At 45.6% G+C, this 18,733-nt stretch overlaps 3 protein-coding genes across 3 annotated transcripts; 2 read left to right on the forward strand and 1 right to left on the reverse strand.

The window, feature by feature from the left end:
- Window positions 1-3,615: 3,615 nt before the first annotated feature.
- Window positions 3,616-5,475, forward strand: LOC135636075 (squamosa promoter-binding protein 1-like). Its single transcript, XM_065147624.1, has 2 exons — window positions 3,616-4,251; window positions 5,038-5,475. The coding sequence occupies exons 1-2, from the start codon at window positions 3,899-3,901 to the stop codon at window positions 5,198-5,200; spliced, it is 516 nt and encodes a 171-aa protein (XP_065003696.1). The 5' UTR covers window positions 3,616-3,898; the 3' UTR covers window positions 5,201-5,475.
- Window positions 5,476-7,278: 1,803 nt separating this feature from the next.
- On the forward strand, window positions 7,279-8,406 carry LOC135634731 (zinc finger CCCH domain-containing protein 2-like). The gene has a single exon (XM_065145274.1). The coding sequence runs from the start codon at window positions 7,456-7,458 to the stop codon at window positions 8,368-8,370; it is 915 nt and encodes a 304-aa protein (XP_065001346.1). The 5' UTR covers window positions 7,279-7,455; the 3' UTR covers window positions 8,371-8,406.
- Window positions 8,407-16,660: 8,254 nt separating this feature from the next.
- On the reverse strand, window positions 16,661-18,378 carry LOC103982101 (dof zinc finger protein DOF1.4). Its single transcript, XM_009398913.3, has one exon. It carries the CDS (start codon window positions 18,188-18,190, stop codon window positions 17,180-17,182), a length of 1,011 nt encoding a protein of 336 aa, XP_009397188.2. The 5' UTR covers window positions 18,191-18,378; the 3' UTR covers window positions 16,661-17,179.
- Window positions 18,379-18,733: the final 355 nt, after the last annotated feature.

Below are 18,733 nucleotides of genomic sequence, written 5' to 3' on the forward strand. Positions count from 1 at the left end.
TTATCCTAACTTGTACCCTCTTTACTACTTGTCCAATTGTGTATGAGGGGTAGTGGCTACTACCTATCTGCTTAGGGAGGTTTCAAGGTCACAGGTGCCCTTTTCCAATAACAAGGGTTGGAAGGAGTGCTTCTTTTTTATGAGGTAAAGTCTTGATTGAGATTTTAGGCTTACTTGGTCGGCATGTAGTATTGATAACATCCTTCCCTTCTTATTGGACAAGGAGGCAGGTTAAGTGCTTTGTATGAGGGATATACTTTCTTCCTATAAGGCAGCCTAAAAGATAAATAAGTGGCTTATCAATATGGGCCTTAGCCTGGCTCCTCGAGGTATAACCCAAACTTTATTTCTTTGCTCGATCTTTCATTTTAATCTTCAATCTTATGATTGGGTCCTTTTTGCATACAAGAAACTACATGCCCTAAAAAGGAAGGAACTTGACTCTTCATCGGAGGCTACCAAGCCTTGATCAATCCCGACAGCCACCTACAAGCCATTGGTAGAGGAGTTGGATCCACCTTGGTCTGATCGTCATGGTGGCAATGACCGGCCAAAGAAAAGGTGTAAGGTCCTAGCAAAGAGGATTGTGTGCCCTTAAAGAGATGTCACACTCGGAGGTTCGATTCAAGAATCTAAACCTTTGCCAATATTAGTGCCAATTCCCGTAGAAGGTCGAAGCTCTAGACCAGGCTTGGGAAAGAAAGGGAGCAGGTCAAGGTTGATCTTGGACTTGTGTAGGGGAAGGTCCATGCCCTTCACGACCTTGCAAATGGCTGATCTACCAAACCTAACCCTGGAGACACTATTGTAGCCCCGATAGGAAGGTCTGAGGGAGATACAGAAGGTGTGGGGCGAAGGCCTAGCAGCGAAGAAGTACTACCATGGGTTTTTGTGTCTGGGTATAGTGAAATAGCTCTATAATTCCCCTTTGGAGGTCCTTATTGACACTTGTTTTTGGAACAAAGTGGTGGTAAGTGAGGCCGATTATCTGCTCCTTCGGCTTCCCCTCACTAACTTTTTTTTTTTATATTCGCAACATCATCACTATGTGACATCTCTCTCTCTCTCTCATCTACTACTAAGACGTCAATCGAGGAAGATATGATCTCTCTCTCTCCCCCTCGTCATTTGATCACTGTCTCCTTCGCTTCCTCTAGTTGTTCTCCATCAGCATCTCGAGACTCTTGGGTTTGAACCCCTCTTCATCTTTGTCGAATTTTTTCTTATTTCATCTTATGGATCTCTTTTATCTTATGATGTATGATTGTTAAGTCTTGGTCATGTTTCTGGATTCTTCACATCAAAGTGTGTTTTCTTTTTTTTCCGGTTGGATTACCAAGTTTGGGTTAAAGGTTTGATACAAAGGCAAAAGGATTACACTGCTTAATCTCGGAGGCTGATGACTTTGACCTGGAGGTCGTTCGATGAGTGGTGACTCGGCGAGATCTCAATGATGACAAATCTCAAGGCGGTCAGTAGCTAAGGGATCATGTACTCCTCTAGCGCAAGATGATCATTGTTGGACATGCCAACCTTATTGGCTTGGCATTCGTTGAAGCGACATGTGATGGTCGGATCGATAGGCTACTGATGGGCATGACGACACATGAGATCATGCCTCGAAGGAGGTTCTCGATTATGATCTGGTACAACATGTTGCCCTTGTTTGCATCTTGGATGAGAGATCAACTAGCAGCGGCTCTATGGAAGACTCCTACCTTCATTCTTCTCTTGTATTATCGTAAACTTTCTTCTCTTATATTATCCTAAAGAAGGAAAAAAATAACTTCTTGAGTAGAACTACTTTTATCTCATATTTGGGAATTCCAATTTATTAACTCGAGCATTAAATAGACTAGATCAAAAAATCTCACTCGGTCTTCGTGCGATGCACATCTCGAGAGTATATTACTTCTATCTTGGAAACATATTACTGCCACCTTAGGAGGACAATACTTTCATCTTGGATCTATCTCAGAGTCAACTCGGAAGCACAGTATTTGTTTTTTGTCTAAAGCTCCTCGAACGTTCCTGCATACATAGGTCTACATCACGTTGGACTAATCAAAACATCAATAATATTTTTTTTTAACTATATATATATATATATATATATATATATATATATATATATATATATAACGGTATCGGCCCCACCGTAGACGACTCGAAAAAGTCTTACTGGTGCACCGAGACAGTACGCGTCTACTCAGCCGTAGAATCTGCAGACGTCATCCGTCACGATCCTGGCGACTCTACCAAATGTGCACGATGGAAAAGCACAGTGTCTGGTCCCAACTTAAGTCAAGAAGACTTGGGTCCGGACAAATATCGTTTCGCGGGGTATCTTCGTGAGCGTTCATCTCATTTCAATCATTTGCTTAATTTTATCAAATTCGATTAGGTTAGATGAATGATCAGATGGTAAGAAAGGACCGAATCATGTGCATAGAAAATATTTCCTAATGGGCAGGCATGATGGAAGCAATCTTAATGTCAGATGCGTATTCGTGAAGGCTGACTTGGGCCCCACGTTGGTACTCGAATAGGATCTCTGCTACCGATGGGGCCCCCCGCCTGTTGACCAACCATTAGCGACACGACAACGCCCGATCAGTTCCACTGGGATTACGGAAGAGTGCGCAACAACGATGATTACCTACACAGACAGTGTATTCTTCTCGCTACATTAAGATCATGTAGCCAAATCGATGTCACTCCAATGAGCACGAGAATTAGCCACCGGGATGCTATTTTATGTCATACGAATCGTATTAAATCTTAACCTTCTCCCCTGCTGGGCGGGCTGTAAAAGGTCCAGTCTTGACTCGGAGGTGGGCATCTCACTCGCCTCTCTATGGCGGAGACTGTTGTCGTTTCTGGGCACCGACAGTAAACAAAAGACACGATCACGGGTGATCTCTGCTCGCTGTACCCTCTCGGTTCATCTCTGTGTCATTGTCCTCCTCTGTGTTCCTTGGATCACGTGGAGTGCAGCTGTCAGGGTGTCGTCGTTAGCGTGCAGGGGCGGTACGATGAACAAGGCAAACAAGGTGTCACAGAAACAGAGGAAACAGAGATCAGTTGTAACCCGGGCCGGCGTCCATGGGAGTGTTCTGCGCCCATGGATGGATTCCCTCGGCCATTGCATCGAGCCCCCTGAAGAAAACCGAAAGAAACCAACGTTGGCTCCCCCCTCCCCCTTCCCCCTTCCCCCTTCCCCCTTCGCTATGGTAAATGGAAGAACAGAGCAGTGAGAAGTGCATGTGGGGTGGCAAAAGTTGAAATGAAGCGATCAAGGAGAGGGAGGGAAGAAAGCTAAAAGCGCGTCATCATGTCATGGGAGTGGGTACGCGTACGATAAAAGGGGAGGGTGCGTGTCGAGCGTGCACTGGCGAAGGTGGCGTCGATGGTACACTGCCTCACCTTAAAGTCGTCTCTGTCAGGCTTCTCTTCTCTTGTGGCACCCACCGCACCATGGCCGCGCAGTCGCACCCACTCGAGAAAAAGAAAAAAAGCTTCGACTGAAGGCATCATCTGCACACGATGTTTGGACTTGTTTCTCTTCTACTCTTTAGATGCAGGAGAAGTTACACATTAAGGCTTGTGATGGCAGCACATATAATCTTGTGAAGCTATTCGATTTTGTGTGTGGTTTCTTTTGCTTTCTACCATTTATTCTTAACCTCTTGTCTCCCGCAAATGAAAGTCTTCCCAAGTCAAAGCAACAACAAAAAATGAGCAGGCAAAATAAGGCTCTACTCCTCTCACTTGTAGTGGTCCTCACAAACCCAACACACACCTTCTCTTCTCCTTCCTCTCCACTTTTCCTCCTCTCTAGGCACACACAACCACACTCCCGCACGCACGGACACAAATATCGCTCTCTCGACCATCCATGGAGCACCGACGGCCGTCGGCAGACCCGCAGAAGAAAAGCGGGAGGGAGAAGGCGAAGAAGGAGGTGCAGGGGGACGGGGACGAGGAAGGCGAGGAGGTGGCCCCCGGTGGGAGGATTGGGGAGGACAAGAAGCGGAGGCCATGCTCTTCTGCCGCGTCGAAGAGGGGATCGGGCGGCGGCGGTGGCAGCGGGGGCGCGTCTCCTCCTTGCTGCCAGGCCGAGAAGTGCACGGCCGATCTGGCGGAGGCGAAGCGATACTACCGACGGCATAAGGTCTGCGAGGCGCACTCCAAGGCCGCCGTGGTCATCGTCGCCGGCCTGCGACAGAGGTTCTGCCAGCAATGCAGCAGGTTGCCCCTGTTCCATCCTCTGCCTCTACTCCCTTACATGCTCGTGTCCAAAGTTACAATGATACAAAGATTAATCTTCGCAATATGAAAAGGATTGCCTTTATGATTCATGGCCATTCGCCTGGTTCCGGAGGCCAAGTTTGATGAGAAGCTTTTCTGCGTCTCGTTTACTTTAGCTCTTCCTGTTGTTGTCATAGAACCGTCGACTCTTTATTGTCGATGCCATGAATTCCTTGTTCTTGTGCCTCTGCTATATAATTATTTAGTACAAACTCAATTTTAAAATTTAATTATTAAATGAGGCAGATGAAGAGAAGCATAGTCTAATAGAGAGAGTGCACACTCATCTTGTAATACTGACATCCTTTGGACAAATGTTGTTCATATAGATCCTAACTGGATTTCGCGACATGACATGTCCTTTTAGATAGTCCACCACTTGTGTGAAGAACTTGGTATTGATCAGATGTTCTTTGCACACGCAAATCTGATTGTTTCTTGCAGTTCTTCAAATGCATGACTTTGGCTAGTTAGGCCTGCTTGAATCTTTGTTTACTTTTTCGATCGAACATAAATGTCTTTGAAGTACATGTACTAATACATGTATCTGGAAATAAGTAGCGGAGTCACAAGATGAGATGTAGTTACGGATCAGATAAACATGAGCTCGAGAATTAATACTCGATTCGTCGTACACAAAGAAGGGTGTTTTCTTCTTTTTCTGTATTCAGCAGCATTTTGAGCTATGTTTAGTGTCCGGTGCATAATTCTCTTTGTCTACGGCAGATTCCATGAGTTATCAGAGTTCGATGACTCCAAGAGGAGTTGTCGCCGGCGTTTGGCTGGCCACAACGAGCGGCGCCGGAAGAATACTACTTCGGAGACCCAGGGAGAACGGCTGAAGCCGCTGCAGGCAAGCAGACCAAGGTGGGAGGATTCAGACGAGTGACGCCGGAAACTTCACACGCACAAGCGTTTGCGTATCAGATGAGATACTGCATTCCCCATGAAAGCATGCTCTCTCTCTTCTGTCATGCTATGGCTTTCTTGCGAACCAACAACTGATGTCAGATTTCTCTCTCGTATTAGGTCCAGAAAATGCACCATCTCGTAGTTAGTTTAAAGTAAATGTAGATACCATTATGGACGACTTTGTTGAAGTGTGTATATTGTCAGTTTACATTAGCATTTGAGCACTTGACGAGCATTTGCTTTTGCTTCAAATCCTGTGTATGTGGCTCCATACCGTGATATTGTTTCGTCGTTTGTTGTTTTACTTCTACTTGGAAACGGTGCAGTTGTCTTTTAATGTTTGTTGTTTTATATTGAGAGTTCTATTCCAAGAATCCGAGATCAAAAATTGATGCGGCGGCATAATTCCTCTTCCTTCACTTGTCTTTCTACTTGAACAAAGGAAGAGTCACCGTCCTCCATTGCCTTCCCGCCGGCCAGCATCATCCCCTTTGCCTTTGCCCTCACCCTGTCCCATCCTCCATCGGGCACGTCGGTCCCCTCTCCGACCCCTCCATCGTGGCGGTGGCAAATAAGTCGAGGATCAGAGCAGGACGGGGGTGGCGGAGTCCAGCGGCCACGACAGAGCGGGGACAGACACAGAGGCCGGTGATGGAGAAGGGATTCTCGGCAGCTCCAAGGTGATGACCGAGGAAAAGTTCGGCCAACTCCAGCTTGGAGAGAAGGTGCCCGGCGACTGCGACCGGCAAGAACACAAGCTTGGCCTTCTCCATCCTCTCTCTCTCTCTCTCTCTCTCTCTCTCTCTCTCTCGCCTTGGTAGTGTTTTCCTTAATCGGTCAAAGTCGAAAGAATCTGATATGAATTTAAACTACACGACGAGGTCCAGGCATGGAAGAATGCAAATCTCATGGGGGTTACCCTCCTTAAGAAACAGAAGGTTCCTTCCAAGTTGTAAATCACTGCTTATTTTATTTATTTATTATTCAAATCAGGCGGAAGAAAGTGATGAGAAACGAAAGAAAAGTAAAATGGAATAAATTGGAAAGCCCCCTACAGCTCTTCTACGTAGGGGATACCTACGTACGATGTCCACTGTATCATTGTAGGAGTCCACGCACGCACGCACGCGCGCGCGCGCCATTGCGCACATCATAGGAAAGGAACCTGGCTATTGTGTATTTGGTTTTATGGTATCAAGACATGGAAAGAGCGATGAGTTGGAGTCTCGTCACCGCAATGCGACACTCTGATGATGAGGATTTGACCCCCCTTTTGCGGTTTGGATATTTTTCGGAATCTTTCAGCAGCAAACTAGCGCGAGATAAAGGTACCGGGTGGTCGGCGAACCTTGTGTACCATCTAGAGTCCATTCACCACGATGTGTCAGAATGATGGGAGCCGTCAGATTATTATTCTTTTTGGAACACGAAACCGACAGGCGGCCACAGAGTTATCGGACCTTCTCCGCCACCGTGTCTCGTCTCCTGTTAGGCGTCCATAAGACATGACACGTGGCATGATTTTTAACCGTCGAGACTGTCGGATCCTTTGTCCATTTCACAACACAGCAAAGCAACACGATTGTCCTTTCTTTTGTCATTAATTGAATACATCACCGAAGCCTAAACAAATATATTTTTCTTTAGTTTTCTTAGATTAATAAGGCTAGTTGAGTCATCAAGAATCCGCACCTAATAAGCAGTTACTTGTGGATCCGATCCAACTTCCATTACCCTGTCAAATTGCTGTTAGCCAACTTTCCTACAGTATCTCAATCCACTCCGAGATCCACCGCTTCGTTCTCCCATCTCGTTCCCATGCATGGCATGCGATGCGATGCGATGCCATGCCATGCGATACATACGGCCATCTACGCCTCAATACGTACGCGCGTACGAACACCTCCATGCAGCGGTAGAGTGAGGATCTCACGCCAAGTGGCGCTCTCCATTCGCGAACCGAGCGCCATGTGTACGGTTTCGGGACGCAAAGGGCGCCGCCCACCGACTCTCGTCTCTCTCCTCTCGTCATATACTGCCCACCCGGCCCCAACTCGGAGGCGAAGCGCACCATCGCCGGTCAGGTTCGCAATCGCGAGGCATGCATTCGCTTCCCACGTAGTCCCTTTGCGTGCAAGCCGATGCCCTTCCCCTCCGATTCACTGGTCCTCTTTCATCATCTTCGCCTCGGCTGAGGATTAACCCTTTGGATTTGCTGAAGCAAGTGTAAGCATGGCCAACATCGTATGTGCTGATCAGCGGCACCACCTGTTGTGCGAGAAGAAAGCTCTGTCGGATCTCGACCTGCCTCACAGAAAGCTCCTGCAGCGGCCGCGCCTCTCTGTCCTGCTCCCGGAGGTGGAGGACGACAGCGGCGACGGGGCGGTAGATGAGGTGGTGGACGTGTACTCGAGCGACGAGTTCCGGATGTACGAGTTCAAGGTGCGGCGGTGCATGCGCGGACGGAGCCACGACTGGACTGACTGCCCCTTTGCGCATCCGGGCGAGAAGACCCGCCGCCGTGACCCCCGGCGATACCACTACTCCGGCGCCGTCTGCCCCGAGTTCCGCCGATCCGGATCGTGCCTCCGGGGGGACGCCTGCGAGCTCGCCCACGGCGTCTTCGAGTGCTGGCTCCATCCGGCGAGGTACCGCACCATGCCGTGCAAGGATGGGCGTCGGTGCCGCCGCAAGATCTGCTTCTTTGCCCATTTCCCGCGGCAGCTTCGTATCCTCGCCTCCCACAAAGATGACGAGACGAACTACTCACAATCCTGCTATGGTTTTTGCTCAGCCAATGACAACTCAGCTGCCGCCTCTGGCTTCTCTCCCACATCGACGCTGATGAGTTTTTCTCCACCCATCTCTCCCTCTGCCGGAGAAATGCACTACGATAGCAAGCAGATGAATTTTGGATTAATCAATAGGTATATTGGTAATAATACGGGTCGTGTTATAGATTATGACGTTGTGTGTGAAGAGTTGATGAATTCGTTGGACGCCATGGAACTTTCGGCATCACCAGCGACCAGTCCTGCCGCTGCCGCACCCACGGACGCGAGGGGTGAGTGGGCGGTGAAAAGCGGCAATAGCAGCAGCAGTATGTGTTGGCCAGATCTGGAATGGGTGAACGAGCTGCTGATGTAGCCGGATGATATATATATAGTCTTGTTGAATCTTTTATTGTGGAGGTTTGAAATTGTTGAGTGGGGGTTTTTTTTTTTTTTTTTTTTTTGATCTATCAATCTATCTTTATTGTTTATATTTGTATTTCGTGATATGGAGTGTGGAGGTAGGCAGAGACTGTAGAATCCCGTTAGTCTGATAGCCTGTCCTTTTTGTGTTCCGAAAAGAAAGAAATATGTATATATTTGCTTTGCCGGATGATCCAAAGATCCGAATAAGTAAGATTGTGTCGAGACATGAGTTAATTTTACTGCACGTGGGTGGGTGTTCTCCATCATGGTGCGTGAACCTCACATGCGTTTGGCAAGCTAACTGGTGCTTGGTTTAGGTGAGATGCGATGATAGCGTCCTTAATTCTACGATGTGTGTCCTTTTTCTCACTGCAACGCATCTTATTCGATCGTAAATTATCATTGAAGTTATAGGAACGATAGATGTCGTCGAGGTGACAATTGCGGTGTTGCAAAAATTGATGAGGTGGAAATGATAAAAAGGTCATTGACCTCGATTGCTGTTGGAGATAAGTTTTTATATCGGATAAAAGAGGAATAAAATGTTTTAAGAAATATTTCCTTAGGGGATAATCTCTCTGATACTCTTGTCTATATAGACGATAAAGAGAGAGAGAGAGAGAGTTAGATTGTCATCCTCTGTTTTGGATTTATGTTTATATGGGTAGACTAATGGGCTACGTCGTGTCTTTCTTGTGCTAATTTAATTATCGCATATAAATTACTTATTGAATGATAATTGCTCGATGATATTTTTTTATATTTTATTTTCTCGAAACTGCACCTTGAGAACTCTTCCTGAGAGGTTCGAAAGTATATCTATCAGCTTATTCAACATGTGCATCATCTAAAGATGGAGGAAGGAGCTGTTGAGATGCTTGTTTCAGATAATAAAGGATATGGTCAGCTGGCTCAATTTGCTATAAGGACATCAATCATCGTCGCATGATAGCGACATAGAGGTGCCTATATCAGAAGGTGGGAGCTGGTCATTGTTGACATGCTCCTTTTCCCTCTCCTCTTCTTCTAGCTTGGGTAGGATTCTGATCCTATCCTCCTAGAGGCGCTCGAAGAAGGTCGTGGTGGGTTCGCTCTTCAAGGTGAGCTATGGGAGGAGTCAAGGTGGCCTCCTCTGCTTGTCGTTAAGGTGACTAGTAATATCTTAGCCTGATCTACCCGATCTATAGCAGGGATATTGTGATATCCTAACAAGGTCATGGATCGATCGTCGATCTAATATGCTGCTAATCTATAGTGGAGACACTACGACCTTCATCGTCACTCAATCTGTGTTATTGTCTACTAATATAAAAGATTATATCTTGGTCACTTACTTAATCTACCAACAAACCAACTTTGGATAAAGGAAGCTTGTTCTCAGCCAACTGTTGCAAGAGCCAAGGCATGCTCTTCTACTGCCTATCACCAAGGTGAGCGTCTCTCTGCTTGTTGTCGAGGGACCCACGTTGAGCGATGGGTCCGTTGTGGGACCACCAAGGGACTTATGTAGGCCTACAGCGGGGATGCTAAAAAGATCTCATGTTGTTGACCTATCCCTTCTCTTTTGCTTATTGTTGAGGCAAGCTGCGGGAGGAGTTGAGGTGGTCTCCTCCTCTGCTTGTCGCCGATGTGAGTTGTGGGAGAAGCCCTTCTTCTATTGTCATAGAGGCCAACCATGGGAGGAGTTGAGGTGGGCTCCTCCTCAACTCGTCACCAAGGTGGGTTGTCCTCCTTCCTACTCATCGTCGAGGTCTACCATTGGTGAAGTCGAGGTGGGCTCCTCCTTTAGTCATCGTTGAGGGAGGAGTTGAGGTTGGCTCCTCCAATCAACTTTGTTGTATGCTGATCTAGTAGGTTGTGTTGTTGCCTACTCCCTCTGTCGAGAGGCACAATTCAAGTAGAGGAAGGGTGATCTCTATTAATGGGATCCCTCGGAGAGCTGAGGGATCCATCTCAAGTACAGGAAATTTATTTCTACTGAAGGGGAAATCATTTCTCTCTACTTGTCGTAGTAGGGCCAAGGGATCTACCTCAGATGGAGGAAACCAAGCTAATTAGATATTACTCTTGTATTTGAATCTTATTAGCATCACAGTTCTTGTACTAAAAAAATTTTATATTAAAATCTCTATAATTCTGAAAGTGAAACAAATAATCCCATTTGTCATAATATCATTAGCTATATTAATGGAAAACATAACATGTGACACCATGTGCTAGATCGGAATAAAAATGATAAGTAAAAAGATAATTTCAATATCCCTTATGTTTCCAATTATAAGGTCCAATTGCCCTACCACCTGGTCAACCTCTTGCAATGCTGTCGGGATGCTCAAGGCATGGTCATCAACTCGCTTAGCTCTTGGTATAGCAAGAGCGATCGCCATTGGGATGCTTAGGGCATGGTCAGCAGTGTTGTCGCCATCAAGGTCATCCTCCTCATGCTCCTCCTCTTAGATGTGCAGCCTAGCACCCACTACGACATCCCATTCCCATCCTCGCTTGCACCACCTTTGGCGTCTAGGAAGCCCACGTCATCCTCCTTTGTGCAATCATCGCCTACGATTGGTTTGATATCGAGACCTGGATCGACGCGCAAGCCATCTTCCTCCTCCTCTTAGCTTCCCTTCGCTTGTCCCCTTATGTAATGCCACTCCTATGGCTCTCAACATCGTTGCTGGAGCTCCCCACCTTTGTCATCATCTAGGTGACTCAGCTCATGATGCTGTGGAAGGGGATGCATAGCATAAAATCGCTATAGAAGCTCTCAACTCCTATTCTTCGTCGCTTGGCTCTTGGGCCAAGCTTACAACAACGTTAGTGGATTTAGCCTCATGCTCTCTTTGCCACCCTGTCTATCACCGCCCAAGTTTTGGGCACCCTTCTTCTCATTGCTCACTACTAACATAAGTAATAGAGTGGCGGCCATGCTGAGCATCCTGACAACGATCGTTCTCGCTATACCAAGTGTCAAGCGGACCATGTGGTAGGGCAAATGGGCCTCCCCCTCTCTATGGGAGCCTATGCCTTCGTGGGCCTCACCGTCACCTCCTCATGGAGGTCATCTTTGGTTGAGTGGTCTCCAACCCCATCTAGCTCCTCTCCATGATTGATGATACACTCACCAAGCTGCTTGTCAGAGGAAATAGAAGGGATATTAAAATTATCTTTTTGCTCATCACTTTTGCGCCAATCCAACATATTGTGTCACATGTTATGATGCTAATAGAGTCCAAGTACAAGAGGTAATATGTAATTAGCCTGAGAAAACCTATTTTTTTGCTAGAGATACCCCTAACTCTTGATCGGATTTTGTTTTTGCTCGAGGCACCTCCATTGGTTGACGAGATCTTGTTCGGTCGATCTCCATCAAATAGACTGTACTAGGTTAGTCATATAGTGCATCGGCTGACTATCTCACATAGGGTATTGATGGAGATCAGAATATCATCACATTATTACGATGGTCCAAAAGGATACGAAAAGATCGTGTTCATTACATCGGAGCTACATAGGCCTAAATGCCCATGGGAGACCCATCATGCAAATGATGTGGCTAGTATTAAATCATATTCTGGTTGTTCGATACATGGATTAGGGTGGAGCCAATCGAAGAAACCACTTCCGAGTTTGTCTCATGCTGAGGTGTTGGGATGTTGGGGATTCAAGCCGAGATCTTCTAGAAACTATATCGGGGGTATACCTGATAAGTCCGTCCTCTATGATATTTATGTTAATAAAGGTTTGGAGGATTCGGTAAAGTAATACAAGAAAATGAAGGAGAGAGAATCCTCTAAGAACACACCCGAGGGGTGTTTTTGTAGTGAGTGCAATGGGTGATCGAGATAGCGATAAACATCAGGAATGGTTACATACTCCATTCAACCATCAATGAACTAAGAGATCACGTATCGACCTATCAAGGCAATGGTTATGGCATAACAGTTTTTGTCAATCTAGCTTTCTTGTCACGTGAGACTGGGATCCTTTTGACATGTCAGGCGAATGGGAGTGATGTGTCGTTGGCTGCCTACATGTCGTCACACTCCTCATATCATTTATAATCGACAAATAATCCAAACTTTGACGTGTGGTAATCGAATCAAACCATAGGAAAAAAAAAAAAGTCATAGGCAGGTTAATATTAGCCTAAAAACACTGGTTTATGTCCTCCTCCATTGCGCGTGTCCACTGGATGCAATGCATGCATTTAAAACAATTCTTTCCATGTTATGTTTTCCTATCGAAGAATCATTTTCCTTTCCAAAAATTCTAGATTTCACCACCACAAAATGATCTGATCTCCATTGCACTCATCACAGCTAGCGGCTCATTCACCATGGAGGTTAAGAAGTGCATTACATGCTCTCTGCTACTAATCATGCTCCTATTGGCTTCAGGTCACCCACTGCTTCAATCTGCCCACATAAACATTCGTTTTTTCTTCATTTACTCGTGCTATTTCATGGCATTTTCCATCGAAAGCTTGAAATTAGGTTATTTCATGTTTGATACAACCATCAATATGAGACCATTTTCCCAAAAGAAACAACCATCGAATTATGATTCTTCTTCTTCTTCTTCTTCTTCTTCTTCTTCTTATTGCAGAAGTGGATCTAGTGGTTCCTGCGAGACCTGGAGTTGCGGCGGAATCTAAATCTGTCGTGTGTGCTCACGTGAACAACAAGTATCATGGCTTCTGCTTCTCCAACAGCAAGTGCAGTGACTCATGCGCCAGTCAGGGCACCATCGGTGGACATTGCTTTCTCTTCTTTGTCTGCCTCTGCGTGACATGCGGCTGAAGTAAGCAGCGCTGCGCTGCGCTGCACTGCACCGATGTCCGATCCTCTCCACTGCTTCTCGTTTGCTTCGTGTCGTCGAAACTAAGGTTTTTATTTTTGGGGAGGGGTAATAAAAAAGTAAAATTTACTATTAAAATATTTATCAGCTAACTAACTTAGCTGACGTATTCGATTTCAGCTTCTTTTATGTAATGAAAACTAAATGATGTCATGTACAGCATATGGCTGAAAACATTAAGAGATGATTATTATGTTTTAGTGGCCAACCTTATAAGTTGCACACGTAATGCCTTTTTACAGCTCAGTTGCAGAAGATAGAGTTCCATTTCTCAGCGATCCCTTCAATTCTCAAATGCTTATATCTTTATGAAACACACGTATGCTATATATTATAGCTACAACATTTTATTTGGCAAAAGAAAAATTCCATTTTTGGGCACCGTCGATCTTCGTGGATGATTTTAGATCAAGTATAGAACTGATGTGACCATTGTTTGTGATCAATCGGGACCCAAACAGGTGAAGTCCAATCAAGAACTATTGGACATGCCGCACCAACTTCTTTCGATGACAAAGGGCCTACATGATGATAAGGTTGCCTTCTTGCGTTTGGCGATGCGGGTTCAACCTGATCCAACTGCATGATCAAATGTACGGACAATCACACTACGCTTCATGGTTCATGTCGGGTTGTTCGTAACACGATCCTTTCGAAACTCAACTTAATTTTAAGTGACAACTCGATAAATAAATAAAAAATATATCTAATTTTTTTTGGATAAATTAATAGTATTTTCAAGATAGTAATAGTATCTCTATTTTCAAGGTAGTAATAGTATCTCTATTTGCTACAACATCGAGTTAGTTGCAATGTATCCGTCCATTGCATCTTTTCAAGATTATCATGACATCTCTGTTCGCTGCAACATCTTAGCCTGCCATAATTTCAACTTGTGATGACGTCTCCATTCATCGTCTCTTTGATGTGGTCATGACATTTCAAGTCCATATACAACCATGATATTTTGAGTCCGCTACCTCTTTGAGAAGGCCGCGGTATTCCAAATCCATCACATGTCCAAGATAGCTACAATATTTCAACTCTGCTCTGCCTTTGCAATGACTATAGCATTTCTTCATGTCACTTCATTACAATCGCAACACTTTCTTCTTAGCATCACATATGCCCTCGTTTGTCTCCTACATCCGACATTTCTTATATAGGTAGTTTGAGTCGACAAGCCCCAAAGTTCTTATATGTCTCCTACGTCCCGTGCTCCTTACATGGGTATTCAAGCCGACATGCTCCAACTCTCTTGCACATCTTATACGTACTGTGCCCCTTACGTGGGTAGTTCAATTTGATGCACTCTAACGCTCTTGTGCATCTCCTACATTCGTCATTTCTAGTATAAGTAGTTCTAGTTATCATACCTCATTCGTACATCTCCATTTAACACTCTCTTTGCGTGTAGTTTAGAACAACACACTCTCCTACGTTCGACACTCCCTTCGCAGACAATTCAAATTGGCACGCTCGACACCCTCACACATCTCCTACATTCAATACTCGGATGATTCAAGGTGGCATGCTCTAGTTCTCTTGTGACTCTCCTTGTGCAATCAACTCAAATCAACATGCTCGACGTTTTTGAACATTTTCACACCCCACATCGACGCCGTTGGTATAGGATGTTACTTCAACTAATTTTAGTATAGGTAATGATTGTCGTGTTAGACATTATGATATGACACAAACGCTAAATTGTAGATGAAACTAAATTTAAATTGTCACAGTAAATTAAAATAAAAAGAAAAAATTGGCGGAAGATTCATGTTTTTAGCCCGAACCTACCAAGGTAGGTTATTCAGTCCATTTCACAGCTTACTCCTTAATAAGAGTATTTGCCAAGTTATTTACCTGATAGGTCTTAATTCTGTACACGTTGATCTCCTGCCACGAAGCCTCCTAATTTCCTTCTCATCCTCCCCAACCAGACCTCGTCAACATGCATGTAGATAGAGGACTATCAATCACTACGATTCAGAATACATGCATGTCAATGCCTAAAAACTTGGAATCTACTCATATTCGGTTCATGTCTACCTCAATTGTGCAATCACTGAATGCAAGGCAAGCATTTGAAGCTTTCAGTTCATGTCATAATTTCCTATCGAAGAATCTTTTTCCCTTCTAAAAAGTCTCAACTCCACCGGTATAAAAGGATCCGATCTACATTTGCGGTCATCGCAACAAACATCTCATCCCAGCAAGTAGCTCGTCACAATGGAGGTGAAGAAGTCCGTCTCATGCTCTCTGCTACTAATGATCATGCTTCTTTTGGCTTCAGGTGACCAATCCAATCTTGCATAAAAAACACACAAAACTCTCTGTGCCAACAAGTTTTTTCCTTCATTGGCTCGTGCAATTTCATGACCTTTTTTTTCCATCGGAAACTACAAACTAGATTCTTTCATGCATGTTTGAATATTCGACCACTTTTCTCGCCAAACAAAAAACAAGTAGTTGATGGCTCATACGATCGATCGTATGAAGTGATGTCTGAATTTTCTTTACTCTTTCATGATATTAAAAACAAAGAAAGAAAGAAAGAAAGAAATCGGTGTTTTTTTGTTTCTGCAGAAGTGGATCAAGTGGTTTCGAGGGCTTCTCTCGATCGAACGTGCGTCAGCCGGAATAAGAAATTTCATGGCGCTTGCTTCAGCGACCACAAGTGCCACGAATCATGCTCAGCTCAGGGTTACGACGATGGATATTGCTACATCTTATTTCTTTTCTGCGTCTGCTCCGGACCATGCTAACAGCCCACGGTGTTCTGCATCTTATTGTCGAGTCTTTCCAAGTCAGTCCGATCGAAGTCTCTCGGACATAGTTTGTCTAAACCTCCAACATGGTAGTGGTGTTGGGATTTGAAACGTTGACGACGTAATAGTTGAATTTATATTAGTGAACATGGTTATGAATCTCTTTCTTGGAGTTGATTGCTTGATATCCATTCGTGTGTGGATTTGGATGGTAAATTACCTGTGTTGTTATAATTTAATGATCCCACTTAACCTTTGTCGTACATTGTCTTGTAGAGGGAGAAGCTCTAAGAGAGAGAGAGAGAGAGAGAGAGAGAGAGAGTCTCTTTTTATTTTACGTCCTCCAAACACATCCTTTTTTATTTTTTAATAAATAAATAAATAAATAATCCATCCCATCAGATAGAATGTAAATATTATGCATATCAAGTAATTTGCATAGATAAATAACCCACAGCTGACATCAAAGGAAGGAAGGAAGGAAAGAAGGAGAAGAAGAAGAAGAAGAAGAAGAAGTACAGGTGCAAAGCAAGTTCAAGAGTTAATTAATCCTCGTGATTGAAATGAGATCTCACCCTCAACAATAGTAACTCCTCTTGAAACCAATCAAAGGAAATCAAATGCAGGCTTGTGCACTATTAATTAAGCTCAGAACAACATATCAAGAACAAATCCCTCTGTGCCTATCACCACTTACTAGAAACCCTATACATGCATACACGCATCAAAATCCAACTTAATTACTCCTCCAACTCCGCTGTTCTTCCCTTTCTCTTCTCAGTTCAGATCAGACCAGACCAGACATGTTGTTCTAAGTGTTCCGGGAGCCGGAGCTAGCCGAATGGATCCGAGGTTCCTCTCGGAGCAAATGCTCTTCGTGATGCCATATTCAGTGAGAAACCGAACCGCTTCAGAAGCTTAATGCAAACCGACATGATCACTCCGATCCACTCCTCCGGCAACAGCGACGCCACCTCGATGAGATGAATACGTCTAGTTCACTATATATATCCTCACCATCACTACCACTACCACTAGTGCACATCAGTAAGATATATGCTCCAATAGATTTAAGATACCTAGCTAGCTAGCAAGACGAAAGCGAAGAAAGGAATGGTACTGGATTTCGGGCTAAATCAGATGTGCAGCTGACGACCAGCCGCTGACGGCGTCCGCCCAACCAGTGGCTTCTCTCGAGTACAGAAACGAGGTATCGGTTGGTGAGACCTTGGTGGCAGCCGAGCCAAAAGCTCCCAAAGAATTCCCTGTGGAGAATTGCCAACCTATGTGGCTGTTGTTGATCCTACCATTCGTCTCACCTTGTTGGTTGTTCGCTTCCTTGATCGTTCCAAAGTTGCCGAATTCTCGCAGGTCCTCCTGGGCCAACAAGGCTTGACTGCCTTCATTTCTCCCCGGCTGCTGAAGGCTGGAAACCAGAAGCGATGCCGCGGAGGCCGACGACAACGACGATCCAAACAGTGGGTACTCATTCGTAAGCGGCAGTTGCTCAAACAATTGGCGGAGATGGTACTCGTCGTCGTCGCCTCGGTTAGGGGGAAATCCGGCTCCAAGTGCACTGACCTGGGGCTGGGGATCGAAGGCAGCGGTGCAAGCAGGGATATGGATGGTGTTTGGTAAAGTTGGCGATGAACGGAATATGGATGTATCGATGTGTTTGGAAGTACAACGGGGCGGCGACAGCGACTCGAGAGTGTTAGGCAGCACAATCGGGCGAGGCAGAGGCGGACAGTGAGGCGATACTTTGGCGGTCATCGTCGTCGGCTTCTTGACGCGCTTGTTCTTCCGGCATCCACCACCTACGGGCACGTTCCTGAGGGTGCCGCCTCGCGTCCAGTAGCGCTTGCAGGCCCTGCAGAAATGCCGAGGCTGCGACATACTGTAGTTGTTGAAGTAGCAGAACTTGGTGTTGGTGGAATCACAACGCGGGCACTGGAGGGCCGCTTGATGTTCTTGTGAAGATGGTCGGTCCGCGATCCGAGCAGCAGCGAGGGCAGTGGTTGTGCTGGTCATGTTGCTTCTGCCGGAGTCTATACGATCAGCGGTAATGCCGTACTTTCTGTAGTTGATGCGGCGGGTAGCCCTGGTGCTACTGTGTCCAGAAATAAGGAACCTATCTCTCATCCTCTGCAAGAAAGAGATGGAGCGAACAAGAAATGGTTGAGATATGAGAGGAATGGACCAGAGCTGCCGAATGATAGACTTGAGAGGAAGGTTCCCCGACAAGAGCTAACCAACAAAACAGAGCTTAATGCAGTCTTATTGACTGAAGGTGATAGAGATAAAGATAGGTACGACATGAGAACTTGCGCAAGGCACCTGTGGCCATTATTGCCTCAGGGTATGATGCCTAGCTGAGCTGCTCTTCGTATCCGTTACAGAGGATCCCTTCCCCTTCCCAAATGGTACAATGTGGAAGAGGAGACTTTGATGGGGTCCGCAGAAGACCGACTTCTGGAGGCCAGGAATTAAGCGTAGTGGAGTCGCGGCGGATGGTGGTGTAGGGGGAGGAGGAGGAGGTCAATCGGATGGGGGTGATCTTAATTGCGAAGAGGGTAGAGGGGAATCCCAAGAGACTGTGCGAGCAAAACGAGGCAATCCTTTCTTCCCACTGGAGAGGCATTATCTCCGATAATTCGGTCGCGTCGCACTGTGGTTTTGAGACGT

Source organism: Musa acuminata, chromosome BXJ3-4 (genome assembly GCF_036884655.1).
Source record: "Musa acuminata AAA Group cultivar baxijiao chromosome BXJ3-4, Cavendish_Baxijiao_AAA, whole genome shotgun sequence".
NCBI lineage: Eukaryota > Viridiplantae > Streptophyta > Magnoliopsida > Zingiberales > Musaceae > Musa > Musa acuminata.

Excerpts from the sequence above, each read along its gene's own strand:
- LOC135634731 (XM_065145274.1), top strand. The coding sequence starts at position 7,456 with ATGGCCAACATCGTATGTGCTGATCAGCGGCACCACCTGTTGTGCGAG.
- LOC103982101 (XM_009398913.3), bottom strand. The coding sequence starts at position 18,190 with ATGAGAGATAGGTTCCTTATTTCTGGACACAGTAGCACCAGGGCTACC.
- LOC135636075 (XM_065147624.1), top strand. The coding sequence starts at position 3,899 with ATGGAGCACCGACGGCCGTCGGCAGACCCGCAGAAGAAAAGCGGGAGG. Across the intron at positions 4,252-5,037 it reads TTCTGCCAGCAATGCAGCAG|ATTCCATGAGTTATCAGAGT; the intron begins GTTGCCCCTGTT and ends TGTCTACGGCAG.